Raw genomic sequence first — 16676 nt, 5'->3', positions numbered from 1 at the left:
TTTTAATTTTTTTTTTTTTTTTCTGAATTCTGTGTGTTTTGTGATACTGAGTACATGGCTGTCATAGACCATGTTTCCACACGGTGGCTGAGTCTGGAGACGGCAGTAGTCCGCATTCTACAGCTGTATCGAGCACTTGTCAGCTACTTCAAGTCTAACAGTGAGTACTAATTAGGCTTGCCACCCGTTCTGGTTTTGCCTGGATTGTTCTCTTTTTAAGGCTGCTGTCCCGGGAAATCTCTAAGACTTCCCGGGACATTAAATATTAAATATACTTAAAAGTATACTTTTTTTTTGTACAAAATGACTCTGGTGGCAGGTGACAACCCTAGCTCATCCACCTAGATATTTAAAATGCCAGTTGCATCTTGCTATAATGCTTGATATATCTTTGTCTCTGTCATTTACAGTTGAGAAACAAGCCCGCTTTAAGAGGCTTAGGAAGCATTTTGAGGATCCAATGACAGAGGTACACCTCTTATTCTACCAGGCCACACTGCCTGTCTTCACAGAGTTTAATTTACTCTTTCAGCGCCAAGAGCCATCTGTGTATCTTCTCCATGGACAGGTAAATATATAATATTCTTCACTTCTTTCCACAACATTATAATTAAAGTTGTATAATTAAATAATGATTTGTTTTGAACATTTTACCATTGTATTATTATTAATATAATTTGTGATTTTTTTTTTTCAGATGAGGTCTTATGTTAAGAAACTCATGTCCAAGTTTGTTACCACAACTGCAATAAAAAATGCTGATGTGTGTGAAGTTGAGTATAAAGACAAACAGAACCAGGTGGCAGGTATGTGCTAAAAATAGAAATCTATGTAAAAATAATTTTAAAGATGTGGAATTCAAAGGCAGGTATTAAAAATATTTGAAAAGATTAATTTCTAGGAATGTTTACTGTTGATGTTAATTACTCTTTTGGGTAATCTTAAACTTTGTAAAACAATGTCAAACTGAATCTGACTATAACAAAATAAAAACTTGCATAAAGCAATAAACACTAAAGGGAACAATATATTTATTCTAAGTTTTGTTATTAACTAGATCACAAGCTTAATGTTGGCTGGACAACAAGAACAACCCTCAACCGTCTGCATGAAGCTGGTGAGATCAGTCAGTACCAGGTAGACAACTTCCACAAGGCTGTGAGGGCATTCTTTGTTGCAGCTGTTGACTATGCCTTTAAGAAGCTGCCCTTCAAGGAGCCAGTCCTTGAACATTCACAATTCATTGACTTTCAACAGAAGATGGACTGTGATGTGAATGATGCCCTATACTTTGTGTACAGGTATGCTTCTTAGATTCATGGTAATGTATTTACTAAAGATAGCAACACAGGAAACAGATACAATGTTTTAAAAAAATGATAAAACATGTGAAAGAAACAGAAAAGTAAAGGGTTTTTAATTATATAATGTCTTTCAATCTAAATATTTCAGGTTTAGTCATCTGCTTCCATATGGAGATCCCAAAGAACAGGACAAGTTGAGTGAGGAGTTCCTGGACTATCAACTTATGGAGGAAAAGGACATTCCCAGAAGCATTTGGGAGCAGGCGGTGAGCAGAGTCAGTGAGCAGGAGGTGTACCACAGGATGGATAAAGTGTGGGCACACATGGCCACAATCAAGAGTCCAGTAACAGGAATGCCTAAGCTACCCATGCTGAGCAAGGTGGCACAACTAATTCTAACCCTGCCACACTCTAATGCTGATGCAGAAAGAGTTTTTTCAATGATTGGACTAAACAAGACTGACACACGGAATGCTCTGGCCTTGGAAGGCACACTGTCTTCTATAATGACAATAAAGATGTCCGGTATGGAGCCCAACTGCTTCAAGTATGAGCCCCCAGCAGAAGTAATCAAGGCCTCCAAGTCAGCTGCTTCCAGTTACAACCGTGAACATGCAGCAGCTTCAAATGCTGGCTCAGAATGCACCTAAGGTAATGATTTTCCATCTTTTAAAAAAAAATGTCTATTTGTTTTGCAACTAAGTCACTCACAGCACTTCACCGCGCGCTAAAATTGTACTTGTTCAAAAGTCTCACTCAAACAGTTTCCTAAAAGTTGGCAGCCCTGAAGATTACACATCAATAAATAAGATATTAGTACATACAGTTTAAAATAATATACGGTAGTATCAATACATTTCAAAAGTCTCGTTTACACCGAGTGGTTGTGTGAAAATGTTTCTATTAACGGAATATAAGAATGGTCAACATTAGCCTACGAAGGGGAATCTGTGGAGAAAATACAAGTTATCAGGTTGGTGTTTTTATTTTTATTATTAATATTATTATCGGGTTACGGATGGGTTAAGAGATGTTTTTAATTATTTTTTTTAAGTTTGAATATGAATGAAAAAAATAGTTCCGGTTTGAATTTTGTGTTTTGGTAAATTGAGATGACGTTGATTTCTTATGAAGTCAGCGACCGTTGTTGTGTTAAAATATAATTTTAAAAGTTTAAATATGAATGAAAACATGTTATATTCAGGTGTGGATTTTGTATTTTGGTAAAATGTGTGGAAATGTATTTCTTATTAGCCCGGGTTCTTATTCAGAAATACTTTTTTTTTTTTTTTTTCGTTGCCTGGCAACGGCGCCCTTTTCCTGTCGGATGTTAGTAAGGATTGTGATCGGGGCTGCCCCGGTGATATTAGGGTCTGTTGGCATATTCGCGTTGTCTTGGGTCACTCGTGTCAGGCTGAGTTTCTATAAAGAGTGACGCTACGAAGCGCATTCATTTTTAAGGCTGCCCGACACGAAGCGGAATTGGTTCACAAACAGCCAGCAGACACGGCCCAGGGAACACGCTGTTAAAACCAGTTTGTACTGGTAATAAGAAGCCTCTAAAAGATGCTGCCAGTGGATTTTCTACTGGTTCTAGTCCCTGTTGTTTAAATATCATTCTTATATTATCCGCGCATTACAATTTGAAGAAGCCTCGCCAGCGCATTTGATCCAATCCGTTCTCATGTCGGTACAGCAGCAATCCCTTCATATTAACAGATCCTCAGCGGTTGGTTTGATCCGCTTCTGTGCCGGTGTTGTAACACCTGGCTGCGGCTTATCCTGACGTCACGTCCCAGAGACACGCCCCCTGCTTCCTTGCCGTTTGAAAAGCCTCGTCAAAGCGCCGCTGTAGAGAGATGGCAGCTGCGGGTTTTGAACCCGGTGCCGGTGAGTTAAAAACATGACTGTCTTATTAAAGTCGAGGGCGATGTAATAATTACCAGACTGCATCGAAACAAGAGTTTTATCAGGTTAAAGGAAAGAAATAAGAACAAGTTTACTTTCGGTTTCAGGTTGAAACGAGCTCGCACAGACTCAGTTGTTATAGTTCATAGTTTTTTACAATCTCATTTGATAAAATACACGCTTTTTTCTTTATAATACATCTCGACGTTGCCTGCTTTATCGAGTCTGTTAATCTGCAGTATAAAATCTTCTCCGCGGCTGATTTTCATTCCCCGCGAGTGTGATACATTACCACGCATGTCTGTAATTATACAAAGTGAAAGTAAAACGTGTCCCGAGCGCGTCGCAGTGTCAGCAGCAGCCATGGCTTTCCGGAGACAGTGGAACAGTCTGAGATTCGGCGGTCAGTGAACTCGGTCTCTTCACAGGATCGCTTCTATTCTCTCACTGCTCGCTAACATCTCAAACGCTGTGGACTGAAACAGCGCTCAGGAGTCATTGCTGTTTGAGATTCTCTGCTATATTTGGTTCTATTATCAGGCTCACAAACCAGATGATATATTATCAATGACGCTGGTAATAAATAACATTGCTTGCAGAATTAAGAGAGTCCAAACAATGTTGTATAAAAACAATACAATACGCTCCATTTTGGACACACAGTTTATTTTTGGAAATGTTGTGAAAGCTTATAAGATGATTGAAACAAATCTATCATTTCATTTTTAGTTAACTTTCATTTATTAAAGAGATGAGCTAAGACGGCTATTTGTGGCTATTACTGAGTGTCCTTAAACTATTTTTTCAGAATATTTGCAAAGTCCTGGAAATAGTTGTGAAACCTCAGATTTCTTGGTGGGTTAAAAACTGAATAAATAATTTGTGTGAAGAAATCTTGTTCTGAGCTTCTCTGAACAAATTATTAGGACACTGTTACACCTGCACATGAAAGAACAAACAAGAAATCAAACTGCTAATGCTACAAACCTGCTGACAAACAATTCAGACACTTGACTGACTCTCCTGATTAATGTGCACTATTTGTTTGAAGAGCTTGCTAGTTGTGTCTCTGTACAGCAGCTCCACACATACAGGAACATGCCAGTGCTGTGCGTGACAGGGAGTGTTCTTTCAGCACAGCACGACAACAAGAGGAGAAAACTAATCCGGGGCTTCACATGGAAAGCTTTCATTTCTAAGAGGAGCAAACTGTTCTTTCTCTTTAACAGGGCGGGGAATCATGGCTGCAGAACAAGAGGCTGAAGAAACTGTTTCTCAAGAGCTGCACAGCCCCTCTGAGCTGAGGATCGTGCTGCTTGGTAGAAGTTGGACTGGGAAGAGTGCAGCAGGAAACACCATCCTGGACAGAGAGGAGTTTAGATCTGAAGACCCCTTTACAGAGGAGTGTGAGAAGAGAACAGGAGAAGTGTCTGGGAGACGAGTCACTGTGGTCGACACTCCACACTTGTTACACACAGACCGGGTCGAGATTGAGAGATGTGTTTCTCTGTCTGCCTCGGGACCCCACGCTTTCCTCCTGGTGATACCTGTGTATAAAAAAGAAATGATTGACACTGACCGTGAATCTCTAGTAGAACAGGATTGCGAATCCTTTGATAAAGTGCAGCAGCTGTTTGGTGAGAGAGCTGTGAGGAACACGATGATCCTTTTCACCCGTGGGGATTATCTGAGAGGCAGGACGATTGAGCAGCACATTGAGGAAGCTGGTGAGGAGCTCCAGCAGCTTGTTGAGAAATGTGGGAACAGGTATCATGTTCTCAACAATAAGAACAGGAGCGATCGCATTCAGGTCACACAGCTCCTGGACAAGATAGACAACATGGTGAAGGGAAGTGGAGGCTGCTTCCTCTCAAATGAGATTTACCAGGAGGTAGAAGAAAGGATTAGAAAAAAGGAACAGGAGCTGAATGAGAAACACAAAGAGGAACAGAGGAGGAGAGAAGAGGAGATGAAACAGAAATATGAGGAGGAACAGAGGAGGAGAGAAGAGGAGATGAAACAGAAATATGAGGAGGATCAGAGGAGGAGAGAAGAGGAGATGAAACAGAAAAATGAGGAGGAACAGAAGAGGAGAGAAGAGGAGCTGATGGAGAAGTTGAGGAAGCAAATGAAGGAAGAGGAGCTGGAGAAAGAGCCAGAGGAATCCAAGCTGCCTGTCAGGAGAAGGAACAGCATTGAAGCATTGTACCCCACCAGTAAGTGTGTTTAAGATTGTTCTACAGATACAATATTTTGAAAACTTTCACAGGCTTTCACAATACCATAATGGAATTAAATAAGTATTACAGTTTAATAACATTTTGAAAACCTGAACTGGATTAATAAATTACATGTTATTAAGTTACATGTATACATGCTGTGTGAGGTGGAAATGGAGCTGTCTTCCACTAGCTAGTAATGCCTGTTATATATATACAGTGTATGCTGTGTGAGGTGGAAATTGACCTGTCTTGTTCTTTTGCAGTGTCTGAAAGCAAAGTGGAGAAAGAATCAGGGGAATCCAAGCTGCCTGTCAGGAGAAGAAATAGCAAGGAGACCATCAGCCCCAACAGTGAGTGAGACTGAAATTGTTCTTCTAGGATAGAAATGAGTTTCTTCCATCAAGGTGAAATAATACAGAACTGAAACCTAATTGTAAGGTTTCAGCTGATGCTTATTCTGGTGGTAAGAAGCTTGTTTCTCACTTTGATTATGATCAATATTGTTTTGTCTTTTTTGATTATTATCCAACTGCTTCTCTTTTTCAGTGTCTGGAGGTGAAGGAGAGGCTCCCCTTGCAGATACCCAAGCGCCTCCCAGCCCCCCTGAGCTGAGGATGGTGCTGCTTGGGAAGACTGGGGCTGGGAAGAGTGCAGCAGGAAACACCATCCTGGGCAGAGAGGAGTTCAGATCTGAAGCCAGCTCCTCTGCAGTAACGAGGGAGTGTGAGAAGAGAAAAGGACAAGTGGCTGGGAGATGTGTTGCTGTGATCGACACTCCAGAGCTCTCTCAGGACAAACTCCAGATTAAGAGCTGTGTTTCTCTGTCTGCCCCGGGACCCCACGCTTTCCTCCTGGTGATACCGGTGGGCCGATTCACAGAGGAAGAGAGGAGAGCAGTGGAGACAGTCCAGGAGATGTTCAGTGAGGACGCTGTGAGGAGGTACATGATGCTCCTTTTCACACACGGTGACAAACTGAAAGGCAAGACCATTGAGGATTATATTCAGACAGGCAGCAAGGAGCTCCAGCAGCTTGTTGAGAAATGTGGGAACAGGTATCATGTTCTCAACATTCTGGACAGGAGCGATCGCACTCAGGTCACACAGCTCCTGGACAAGATAGACAACATGGTGAAGGGAAACAACGGCAGCTACTACACCAGTGAGAAAGGGGAGCTGAAGAGAGAGGGAGGAAAGGAGAGAGCTGGAGGGGAGCTGAAAAGAGCGAGAAAAGAGGAGGAAGAGGAAACCAAAAATGATTTTTAAAGTTGAAATCGAAGACCAGAAGAATAAGGAGTCGTGTTTACTGCAAGCCTGTGTTTTCTACCTTAGAGCTTCAGCCGCTAACATGGAAAGCTTCAAGGAGATCTCAGGAATGGTTCTTACATGCCTGCTGTTATCCTTCCAGGAAGGGAGACAGTTCAAACACATTCAAACAGAACAACATCTAACTGATAGAACAGACAGGACACCAGATTCTTATCACAGCAGATGTTGGTTTGTGACATCCAGCTGTGGTAGAGCAAGACCATCGAGTAAAAAGACACGTCTCAACTGGCGACATGTGTCTCACTTCATCCGACAGCAAAGGAAAAGCAGATTCCTGGCTTCGGCTAGAGATAGAATAGGTAGAGGGTGACCCCTTGTGGAAGAAGCACGAAGGACATGTTACCAGCAGTGCTTATGACAAGAGACAAAATAAAACTAAAGCAGCTGAGAACATTCTTAAAACATCTTGATTTATAAATCACTGCCAGCAAATTTGCTAGGAAAGACTCCAAACAAGAACACACCCCGATATATCTAGTATGTAAAGAAAGGAAATTGCTTCAAGGAAACATGACAGAAATGTGGAATAAACTATAAAATACCCAGCAAGAGTTATATCCTTTCAAAAGGTTTTCATTCTTTTATAACTTTTATAAATCACTAAAGATGCATTGACTATAAGCACTGTTAACAGGACAGGGTTAAATACATTTTTTATAATGTTTTAACTTGAGTTTTCTTTACGTATTACTTCAGTTTTGGTATTATGTTAGCATTATTTTTTAGCCAGCGGTGCGTTGATGTAAAGTATAACAGTGTAATTGTTTAATCATTGAGTAAATGACATGTATTTGATTATTAAAATATACTGAAATGGCCCATCCCTAGTCTTAACGTGCATGACATATTTGGTGTAAGTTTTGATGTTTTGTGATTAATATGTAACTTCTGCTTAAATAAAATAATTTTAAAATTTCAAGTAGTCTTTCTTTTGTCTTTTCAAAAAGCACCATCAAGCATTTAGTTGAACCTACTGAGGCAGACATGCAATAATTTCCATTACATGAGAGTAGATGTTAAAACTTCATGCTGAATTGAACTCGGCTCTCGCCAAGATAAGCACCAACTAAGACGTAGCTTTACAGTAAACTAATGTGATCCATCTGCGTCTCCATCCATTTGCGTTTCCTTCCATATGATGATGTAGATATCCTGCCTGGTGTTGATGGCTGAAGTGTAATGCAGAAAATGTAAAAAGATCTGGTAGAAAAAGGAAAAATTGTGTGTGTGTGTTTTCAAATGACTTTTGTCTACTATTTATACATATACAACAGCATTAGGCTGCAGTGCGCGCATTGCAGCGGTCCCGCTCCGGGACTGTATTTGAGGTTTCACCGCTCCACATCAAACCCACAGTAACGCCACCTGTTCAAACCCCGATACACTCCTCCGTGACGCTGCAGACGGGAGAACAACTCGGGGGGGAAGAAAATGACGGCGCTGACTACTGAAGAGGAGAGAACTGGTAGGAGAAGCCCCGGGCTGCTGCTGTTTGTATCGACACCTGTAAGGATGTGCTTTTATTGAGGGCTTTTACCGTTTACATCTCCTCGGCATTGCCCGCCAAAAATGAACAAACAACACAGCGGCGCGGACCCTGAGCAGCGCGAGCTGCCAATTCAAACTGGAGGAGTTCGAATCCCAACGGCTGAAGCGGCGCCGCCTGAATATATTAGCGTGGAGTTAAAGATTACACATCAATAAATAAGATATTAGTACATACAGTTTAAAATAATATACGGTAGTATCAATACATTTCAAAAGTCTCGTTTACACCGGGTGGTTGTGTGAAAATGTTTCTATTAACGGAATATAAGAATGATCAACATTAGCCTACGAAGGGGAATCTGTGGAGAAAATACAAGTTATCAGGTAGGTGTTTTTATTTTTATTATTAATATTATTATCGGGTTACGGATGGGTTAAGAGATGTTTTTAATTATATAAGTTTGAATATGAATGAAAAAAATAGTTCCGGTTTGAATTTTGTGTTTTGGTAAATTGAGATGACGTTGATTTCTTATTAAGTCAGCGACCGTTGTTGTGTTTAAATGTAATTTTAAAAGTTTAAATATGAATGAAAAAAATGTTATATTCAGGTGTGGATTTTGTATTTTGGTAAAATGTGTGGAAATGTATTTCTTATTAGCCCAGGTTCTTATTCAGAAACACTTTTTTTTTTTTTTCGTTGCATGGCAACGGCGCCCTTTTCCTGTCGGATGTTAGTAAGGATTGTGATCGGGGCTGCCCCGGTGATATTAGGGTCTGTTGGCATATTCGCGTTGTCTTGGGCCACTCGTGTCAGGCTGAGTTTCTATAAAGAGTGACGCTACAAAGCGCATTCATTTTTAAGGCTGCCCGACACGAAGCGGAATTGGTTCACAAACAGCCAGCAGACACGGCCCAGGGAACACGCTGTTAAACTGAGATATTCTGTCTCGCTGCGCTGGAGTCGCTGCAATAAAAATCACATTCTCAGTTCGGGGCTTTTCTCTTGAACCCTTATTTTGTTGAGGTTAGTTGTGAAAGTAAAGGGTTAGGCTCATACATTTACCCATTAGGGGTCTGTCAGTCAGTATGTAACATCTCAAACTCTTTGGTTTCAGTATTGCGTTTATTACATAGAGCCCTGTGTGTGTTGTTCGGTGTTGCTGTATAATGCTTGACTCGGCTGCCCTCTTCAGGACAGATTGTGCACATGCGCAGATCCTGGCTGGAAGGTATTCTGTTCGCCTGGCATCTAACCTGGTTTGTTCGGAAATGTACAATACTGGAAATGAATTGTCTTGCGGGTTCAACGAGCAAACTGGTTGCAGCTGGTCAAGTTTCTCAGGGATATTGTAGTCTCTGGAAAGTTGACCTGTTGTGTGGATTTGTTGATTTCTTCCAAAGTAATGCTTCTGTGTCTGTGGGTTTGCATAGAGTGCAGAATGACTGAAGGGACGCATTGCAAAGATGTTTTTAATACATGTATTGGATACACTTCAAAATATATTCAGTTACATTATTTAATAAATGTACTTGCAATAATAACCCCCATGTTGTTAATGTATGGAGCTTCATCCTTACAATAACAGAATCGGGTGTGAAGCGCATGCAGTAAATATTAGTAAATTATAACCACAGAATACCATGTAATTATTGCACCTGTATTTTGAACTGTATCTCATTTATTGATGTGACTTGTGGTGTGTCTGTGTTTGTGCAGCTTGCTATACCCTCCATTTAAACAAGATCAATCTTTTAATTCTAACTCAGTTATCATTCAGCTTGTTCTGCAACGCGGTAGCTGCCATGTTATTATTTTCTGAATGTGGCAGCCCATAGTAACTGCAATGTAACTGCAATAGTATCTGAAGATGTAAACAGCACGTTCGTTCCAGCAATATAATAAATATATGTGACATGGATAGAATCAGTGTTGTATAAAGTCCAGGACCTCTAGTGTGTCTTATGTTCAGTATGACTAATATACACGATGCATTTCATTTCATTGTGTCTGTCACACACGACATTGTGAACATCATTGCCTTGATTTGTTACCAATCTCCACCAAGCTTTATTATTATTTTATTATTCAATTCTAGCCTCCTGTGTACGTTTCAGATGGCATTTTACTACAATCTATCACTCCCTGTCCTCTTACTGTGTGATTATGAGGACCCTCTCTCTCTCTATAAACACTATAATCTATCACTCCCTCTCCTCTTACTGTGTGATTATGAGGACCCTCTCTATAAGCACTATAATCTATCACTCCCTGTCCTCTTACTGTGTGATTATAAGGACCCTCTCTCTCTATAAGCACTATAATCTATCACTCCCTGTCCTCTTACTGTGTGATTATAAGGATCCTCTCTATAAGCCTGCACTGGGTTTTATGAAAGGCAATGGCTGCAGATACCAGAATACATGATTTTAGTTGATCCTTCTGGACAGCCCCTTATATCAACAGAAATATTCTGTACATTATAAAGTACTTCTGAATTTACATGTAGGTATTTTATTTACTTATTTATTGTGTTGATTCTAAACTGAATCATTCAGGAAGGATTTTTTTTTTAAATGTGAAAGGAAGGAAATAGTGGAGCTGCTCCGAAACCTCAGCTCCACATCCCCACCTCCAGCTCCGCTCCGGCTCAGGAGCTCAGCTCAGAAACCTGGCAAGCTCCACTCCGACTGCAGCACCCAGCCCCCTGCTTCCAAACACTGGAGCCGCGCACACACTGTCCCGGATGCTGAAACTCAAACCGGGACGAGCAGCCACAGACTTCCCCTGCAATTCCAGAGACGAGGCTGCGCTGTGACAGTAGGCTAATATTCTTTATTAATCGCGTCTTTTATTAATGTTACATTTATTTATTATTCTTTAATTTATTTATAGTTCTTGAGAGCACACCTAACAGTCTGGTACTTGCTTGCTTATTTATTGATCTCTAGGCTGTAGAAAAAAATAATATACACCAGAATGCTTAGAGAGTTTGGTCTAATTCTGTGTCAAACATTTGAAACGATACAAGCCTTGTTCGTGTTAAACTGTTTCTTTTTCAGAAGGCGCTCTGATCTGCACATTCAAACCCACAAACATCCTGTCACTGAGTGCTTGTCATAGTCTTCCTGTAAACCGTGTCGCAGCATCTTTAACTGGAGAAGGACACTACATGACCGTTATTTTAAAGAGATGGCTACTGCAGGGTTAGACCCGGACGCCGGTGAGTTGTGTATTTTGATCGTGTTTTTAAAAAAATACGAGGCGGTACAATATGTCGAAATCTTAACAATTAAAAAGGAGAACACAATTCTGAGAGGAAGTTAAAAGCTTGCTTTCGCATTCAGCAGAAAGGCCACCATTACCCTAAACCTCTCCCTTCTCAAACCCCGCTGTGCTTTCTCAATGTCATCATTACCCTAAACCTCTCAAACCGATCAAAAAGGTCGGGAAAGTAGGAATCTTTATGAAGCGTCACATTGTGGGGATTTCCGGACACGCACGAGGCCTTGGGGAGGGGGAGGGGGAGGGTTAGTGAGACTCTGTGCTCACATTAATGTGTGCTGTAAAGTGGATATCTTAGCCACAGCACTGTTTTAAAAATAAAACATTTCGTTTTTTTTTTGTTTATTGGAAAAATGTAAAATATGGCTCTTCGTTTTGAGTGATGTTTTTTTTTCATTAAATATTTTTTACTAATTCAGGGAAAAGTGCATTTATTTATTTATTAAAATCTTAGCATTAGTAATGTAATTGACCAAAATAATTAAATATAGACCCAGGCCTCGAGCGGCATATTTAGTGGGGTGCCCTTTTCCTGTCGAATGTTAGTAAGGATTGTGATTGTGGTTCACAAACAGCCAGCAAACACGGCCCAGGGAACACGCTGTTAAAACCAGTTTGTACTGGTAATAAGAAGTCCGAAAATATTCTGCCAGTGGATTTTCTACTGGTTCTAGTCCCTGTTGTTTAAATATCATTCTTATATTATCTGCGCATTACAATTTGAAGAAGCCTCGCCAGCGCATTTGATCCAATCCGTTCACATGTTGGTACAGCAGCAATCCCTTCATATTAACAGATTATTATTATTATTATTTATTTATTTATCAGGCGCCTTTATCCAAGGCGACTTACAGATATTAGGGTGTGTGAACTTTGCATCAGCTGCAGAGTCACTTACAATTACGTCTCACCCGAAAGACGGAGCACAAGGAGGTTAAGTGACTTGCTCAGGGTCACACAATGAGTCAGTGGCTGAGGTGGGATTTGAACCGGGGACCTCCTGGTTACAAGCCCTTTTCTTTAACCACTGGACCACACAGCCTCCTGTGATCCTTAGCGGTTGGTTTGATCCGCTTCTGTGCCGGTGTTGTAACACCTGGCTGCGGCTTATCCTGACGTCACGTCCCAGAGACACGCCCCCTGCTTCCTGGCCGTTTGAAAAGCCTCGTCAAAGCGCCGCTGTAGAGAGATGGCAGCTGCGGGTTTTGAACCCGGTGCCGGTGAGTTAAAAACATGACTGTCTTATTAAAGTCGAGGGCGATGTAATAATTACGAGACTGCATCGAAACAAGAGTTTTATCAGGTTAAAGGAAAGAAAGAAGAACAAATTTACTTTCGGTTTCAGGTTGAAACGAGCTCGCACAGACTCAGTTGTTACAGTTCATAGTTTTTTACAGACTTATTTGATAAAATACGTGCTTTTTTCTTCTTTCTAATACATCTCGACATTGCCTACTTTATCGAGTCGGATAATCTGCAGTATAAAAGCTTCTCCGCGGCTGATTTCCATTCCCCGCGAGTGTGATACATTACCACACATGTCTGTAATTATACAAAGTGAAAGTAAAACGTGTCCCGAGCGCGTCACAGCGTCAGCAGCAGCCATGGCTTTCATTTCTAAGAGGAGCAAACTGTTCTTTCTCTTTAACAGGGCGGGGAATCATGGCTGCAGAACAAGAGGCTGAAGAAACTGTTTCTCAAGAGCTGCACAGCCCCTCTGAGCTGAGGATCGTGCTGCTTGGGAGAGGCTATGCTGGGAAGAGTGCATCAGGAAACACCATCCTGGACAGAGAGGGGGGTAGATCTGGATTGAGCTCCTCTGCAGGAACAAAGGAGTGTGAGAAGGGAACAGGAGAAGTGTCTGGGAGACAGGTCACTGTGGTCGACACTCCAGCCATCTCAGACACAGCCCGGGTTGAGATTGAGAGATGTGTTTCTCTGTCTGCCCCGGGACCCCACGCTTTCCTCCTGGTGATACCCGTGTATCCAAAAGAAATGATTGACACTGACCGTGAGTCTATAGTAGAAGAGTATTGCGAATCCTTTGATAAAGTGCAGGAGCTGTTTGGTGAGAGAGCTGTGAGGAACACAATGATCCTTTTCACCTACAGGGATCGTCTGAGAGGCAGGACGATTGAGCAGCACATTGAGGAAGCTGGTGAGCAGTTCCAGCAGCTTGTAGAGAAATGTGGGAACAGGTATCATGTTCTCAACAATGAGGACAGGAGCGATCGCACTCAGGTCACACAGCTCCTGGACAAGATAGACAACATGGTGAAGGGAAGTGGAGGCAGCTACACCATGGAGATGTACCTGGAGGAGAAACTTAGACAAAAGGAACAGGAGTTGAATGAGAAACACAAAGAGGAGCTGAACAGGAAAGAAGAGATGAAACAGAAATATGAAGAGGAACAGAGGAGGAGAGAAGAGGAGATGAAACACAAATATGAGGAGGAACAGAAGAGGAGAGAAGAGATGAAACAGAAATATGAGGAGGAACAAAGGAGGATAGAAGAGGAAATGAAACAGAAATATGAGGAGGAACAGAGGAAGAGAGAAGAGATGAAACAGAAATATGAGAAGGAACAGAGGAGGAGAGAAGAGGAGATGAAACAGAAACATGAGGATGAACAGAGTAGGAGAAAAGAGGAGATGAAACAGAAATATGAGGAGGAACAGAGGAGGAGAGAAGAGATGAAACACAAATATGAGGAGGAACAGAGGAGGAGAGAAGAGGAGATGAAACAGAAATATGAGGAGGAACAGAGGAGGAGAGAAGAGGAGATGAAACAGAAATATGAGGAGGAACAGAGGAGGAGAGAAGAGGAGATGAAACAGAAATATAAGGAGGAACAGAGTAATAGAGAAGAGGAGATGAAACAGAAATATGAGGAGGAACAGAGGAGAGAAGAGATGAAACAGAAATATGAAGAGGAACAGAGGAGAGAAGAGATGAAACAGAAATATAAGGAGGAACAGAGGAGAGAAGAGGAGATGAAGGAGAATTTCAGGAAGCAAATGAAGGAAGAGGAGCTGGAGAAAGAGGCAGAGGAATCCAAGCTGCCTGTCAGGAGAATACACAGCATTGATGGAGAGCGTCCCAACTGTAAGTATTCCTTTAATTCCCCCCGACTGTCAGTTCAGTAAAATCTTCTTTCTGAGGCAAATACGAAGTTCAGTCTTTCTGTGGGACCTCTTGAGGCAAAATCATTGCTAGCTTACCTGCTGTATTGAACTGCAGTCAGTCTGTATTATTAGTTGTGACATTGAAGCTTGCTTGCAGCTCTAGAACAAAGAAAAATAAATAATAGTAAATAAAGTATGAGAAAAAAATACCAATAAATCATTCTGTATCCTGTCACTCTCTATAAAGTGTGTTTTAATATTGCAGAATACTACAGTAATATTTCACGTATAAATCTGACTTGCAGGTTAATCATAGAATATCTGTGGTGCTTTAGAGACATCAATAGCAAAGTCAAGCACAGTCACAGATGTGACATTTCACTTTTCTAAAACAATACACTTGTTGTTTTTCAGTGTCTGGAGGTGAAGGAGAGGCTCCCCTTGCAGATACCCAAGCGCCTCCCAGCCCCCCTGAGCTGAGGATGGTGCTGCTTGGGAAGACTGGGGCTGGGAAGAGTGCAGCAGGAAACACCATCCTGGGCAGAGAGGAGTTCAGATCTGAAGCCAGCTCCTCTGCAGTAATGAGGGAGTGTGAGAAGAGAAAAGGACAAGTGGCTGGGAGACGTGTTGCTGTGATCGACACTCCAGAGCTCTCTCAGGACAAACTCCAGATTAGGAGCTGTGTTTCTCTGTCTGCCCCGGGACCCCACGCTTTCCTCCTGGTGATACCGGTGGGCCGATTCACAGAGGAAGAGAGGAGAGCAGTGGAGACAGTCCAGGAGATATTCAGTGAGGAGGCTGTGAGGAGGTACATGATGCTCCTTTTCACACACAGTGACAAACTGAAAGGCAAGACCATTGAGGATTATATTCAGACAGGCAGCAAGGAGCTCCAGCAGCTTGTTGAGAAATGTGGGAACAGGTATCATGTTCTCAACACTGAGGACAGGAGCGATCGCACTCAGGTCACACAGCTCCTGGACAAGATAGACAACATGGTGAAGGGAAACAACGGCAGCTACTACACCAGTGAGATGTACCAGCAAGCAGAAGCAAAGATCAGACAAAGACAAGAGGAGATACTGAAGGAGAAGGAAGAGACGATATTGAGGGAGGAAGAGGAACTGAGGGCAAAGCACCAGAAAGAACTGGAGAACACGAAAAGGAAGATGAGATTGGAAATCCAGAAACGAGATGAGAAGATCAGAGAGCTAGAGGAGAGGATAAGAGAGCTGGAGGAAGAGCTGAGGAAAGAACAGGGAGAGAATCACAGGATCAAACTGGAGGAAGAGCTGAGGAGAAAGAGAGAGGAGAGAGAAAGGGCGGAGCGAGAGAAGGAGGACTGCATGGAGAAGGGGGAGAGAGAGAGGGGAGAGTACGAGGAGAAACACAGGAGAGAGATAGAGGCAGTCAGGCAGCACTACCAGGAAATCCTTAGACGAGAAGCAGAGAGAGCCAATGAGTTTATAAGCACATATGAAAAGCCAGCTGAAGCGAGAGGAGAAAGGGCAGCACTAGGGGCAGTGGTGAGTACAGTAGCAGGAGCACTGAGAGAAGGGGCTGAGGTAGGGGCAGTATTACACACAGTATCCAGAGCAATAAGAGAAGAGACAGCGCTAGGGGCAGTAATGCACGCTGCAAAGGAAGCAGTAAGAGAAGGAGCAGCTCAAAGGGCAGTGATCAGTGCAGTAGCAGCAGCACTGAGAGAAGGGGCTGCGATCGGGACAGTACTGCACACAGTAGCAGAAGCAATAGAGGCAGCACCACAGGAACCCAGTCAAGAGCAGTGAGACAGGGGGTGGGGCTATTGAACAGGGGGTGGTGTGATTTAACGGGGGGTGGTGTTATTGGAGAGGGGGTGGTGTTATTGAGAGGGGGTGAGGTTCTTGAACAGGGGGGACTGTTCTAGGGCAGCAGTGTAGAGTAGTGGTTAGGGCTCTGCACTCTTGACCGGAGGGTCGTGGGTTCAATCCCAGGTGGGGGACACTGCTGCTGTACCCTTGAGCAAGGTACT

General features: G+C 42.3%; 3 protein-coding genes across 4 annotated transcripts in view; all 3 read left to right on the top strand.

Annotated features, from left to right (window-relative positions):
* The window catches only part of LOC117432754 (uncharacterized), a 47849-nt gene extending 40168 nt beyond the window's left edge, over positions 1 to 7681 (top strand). The window contains exons 18-22 of the mRNA XM_059020390.1: positions 1058 to 1301; positions 1453 to 1910; positions 4442 to 5428; positions 5698 to 5784; positions 5981 to 7681. Of these exons, the coding sequence (XP_058876373.1) occupies positions 1058 to 1301; positions 1453 to 1910; positions 4442 to 5428; positions 5698 to 5784; positions 5981 to 6699 (2495 nt within the window). The 3' untranslated portion in view covers positions 6700 to 7681. The remainder of the gene's footprint in view (positions 1 to 1057; positions 1302 to 1452; positions 1911 to 4441; positions 5429 to 5697; positions 5785 to 5980) is intronic.
* On the top strand, positions 30 to 4569 carry LOC117963538 (uncharacterized). The gene is made up of 6 exons (XM_059020402.1): positions 30 to 160; positions 411 to 568; positions 698 to 806; positions 1058 to 1301; positions 1453 to 1955; positions 4442 to 4569. The coding sequence occupies exons 1-5, from the start codon at positions 55 to 57 to the stop codon at positions 1952 to 1954; spliced, it is 1119 nt and encodes a 372-aa protein (XP_058876385.1). The 5' UTR covers positions 30 to 54; the 3' UTR covers position 1955; positions 4442 to 4569.
* A 3164-nt stretch (positions 7682 to 10845) lies between the features above and the next one.
* Positions 10846 to 16472, top strand: LOC117433158 (trichohyalin-like). Of its 2 annotated transcripts, XM_059020391.1 has the most exons (4): positions 10846 to 11071; positions 11314 to 11474; positions 13188 to 14642; positions 15077 to 16472. In XM_059020391.1, the coding sequence occupies exons 2-4, from the start codon at positions 11444 to 11446 to the stop codon at positions 16450 to 16452; spliced, it is 2862 nt and encodes a 953-aa protein (XP_058876374.1). In that variant the 5' UTR covers positions 10846 to 11071; positions 11314 to 11443; the 3' UTR covers positions 16453 to 16472. The 2 variants fall into 2 exon arrangements, with proteins under 2 accessions (XP_058876374.1, XP_058876375.1); XM_059020392.1 differs by lacking the exons at positions 10846 to 11071; positions 11314 to 11474 and adding an exon at positions 12643 to 12756.
* The last annotated feature ends 204 nt before the right edge of the window (positions 16473 to 16676 follow it).

The sequence above is a fragment of the Acipenser ruthenus genome, unplaced genomic scaffold (assembly GCF_902713425.1).
Source record: "Acipenser ruthenus unplaced genomic scaffold, fAciRut3.2 maternal haplotype, whole genome shotgun sequence".
NCBI lineage: Eukaryota > Metazoa > Chordata > Actinopteri > Acipenseriformes > Acipenseridae > Acipenser > Acipenser ruthenus.
Note: the sequence above shows the minus strand (reverse complement) of the source record. Positions and strands in the feature narration are given on the sequence as shown.

Bases quoted from the DNA above. Each gene is read 5' to 3' on its own strand.
- LOC117963538 (XM_059020402.1), top strand. From the start codon at position 55: ATGGCTGTCATAGACCATGTTTCCACACGGTGGCTGAGTCTGGAGACG. The intron at 569-697 runs GTAAATATATAA...TTTTTTTTTCAG, and splicing joins TGTATCTTCTCCATGGACAG to ATGAGGTCTTATGTTAAGAA. The intron at 807-1,057 runs GTATGTGCTAAA...GTTATTAACTAG, and splicing joins CAAACAGAACCAGGTGGCAG to ATCACAAGCTTAATGTTGGC.
- LOC117433158 (XM_059020391.1), top strand. From the start codon at position 11,444: ATGGCTACTGCAGGGTTAGACCCGGACGCCG. The intron at 11,475-13,187 runs GTGAGTTGTGTA...TCTCTTTAACAG, and splicing joins AGGGTTAGACCCGGACGCCG to GGCGGGGAATCATGGCTGCA. The intron at 14,643-15,076 runs GTAAGTATTCCT...GTTGTTTTTCAG, and splicing joins TGATGGAGAGCGTCCCAACT to TGTCTGGAGGTGAAGGAGAG.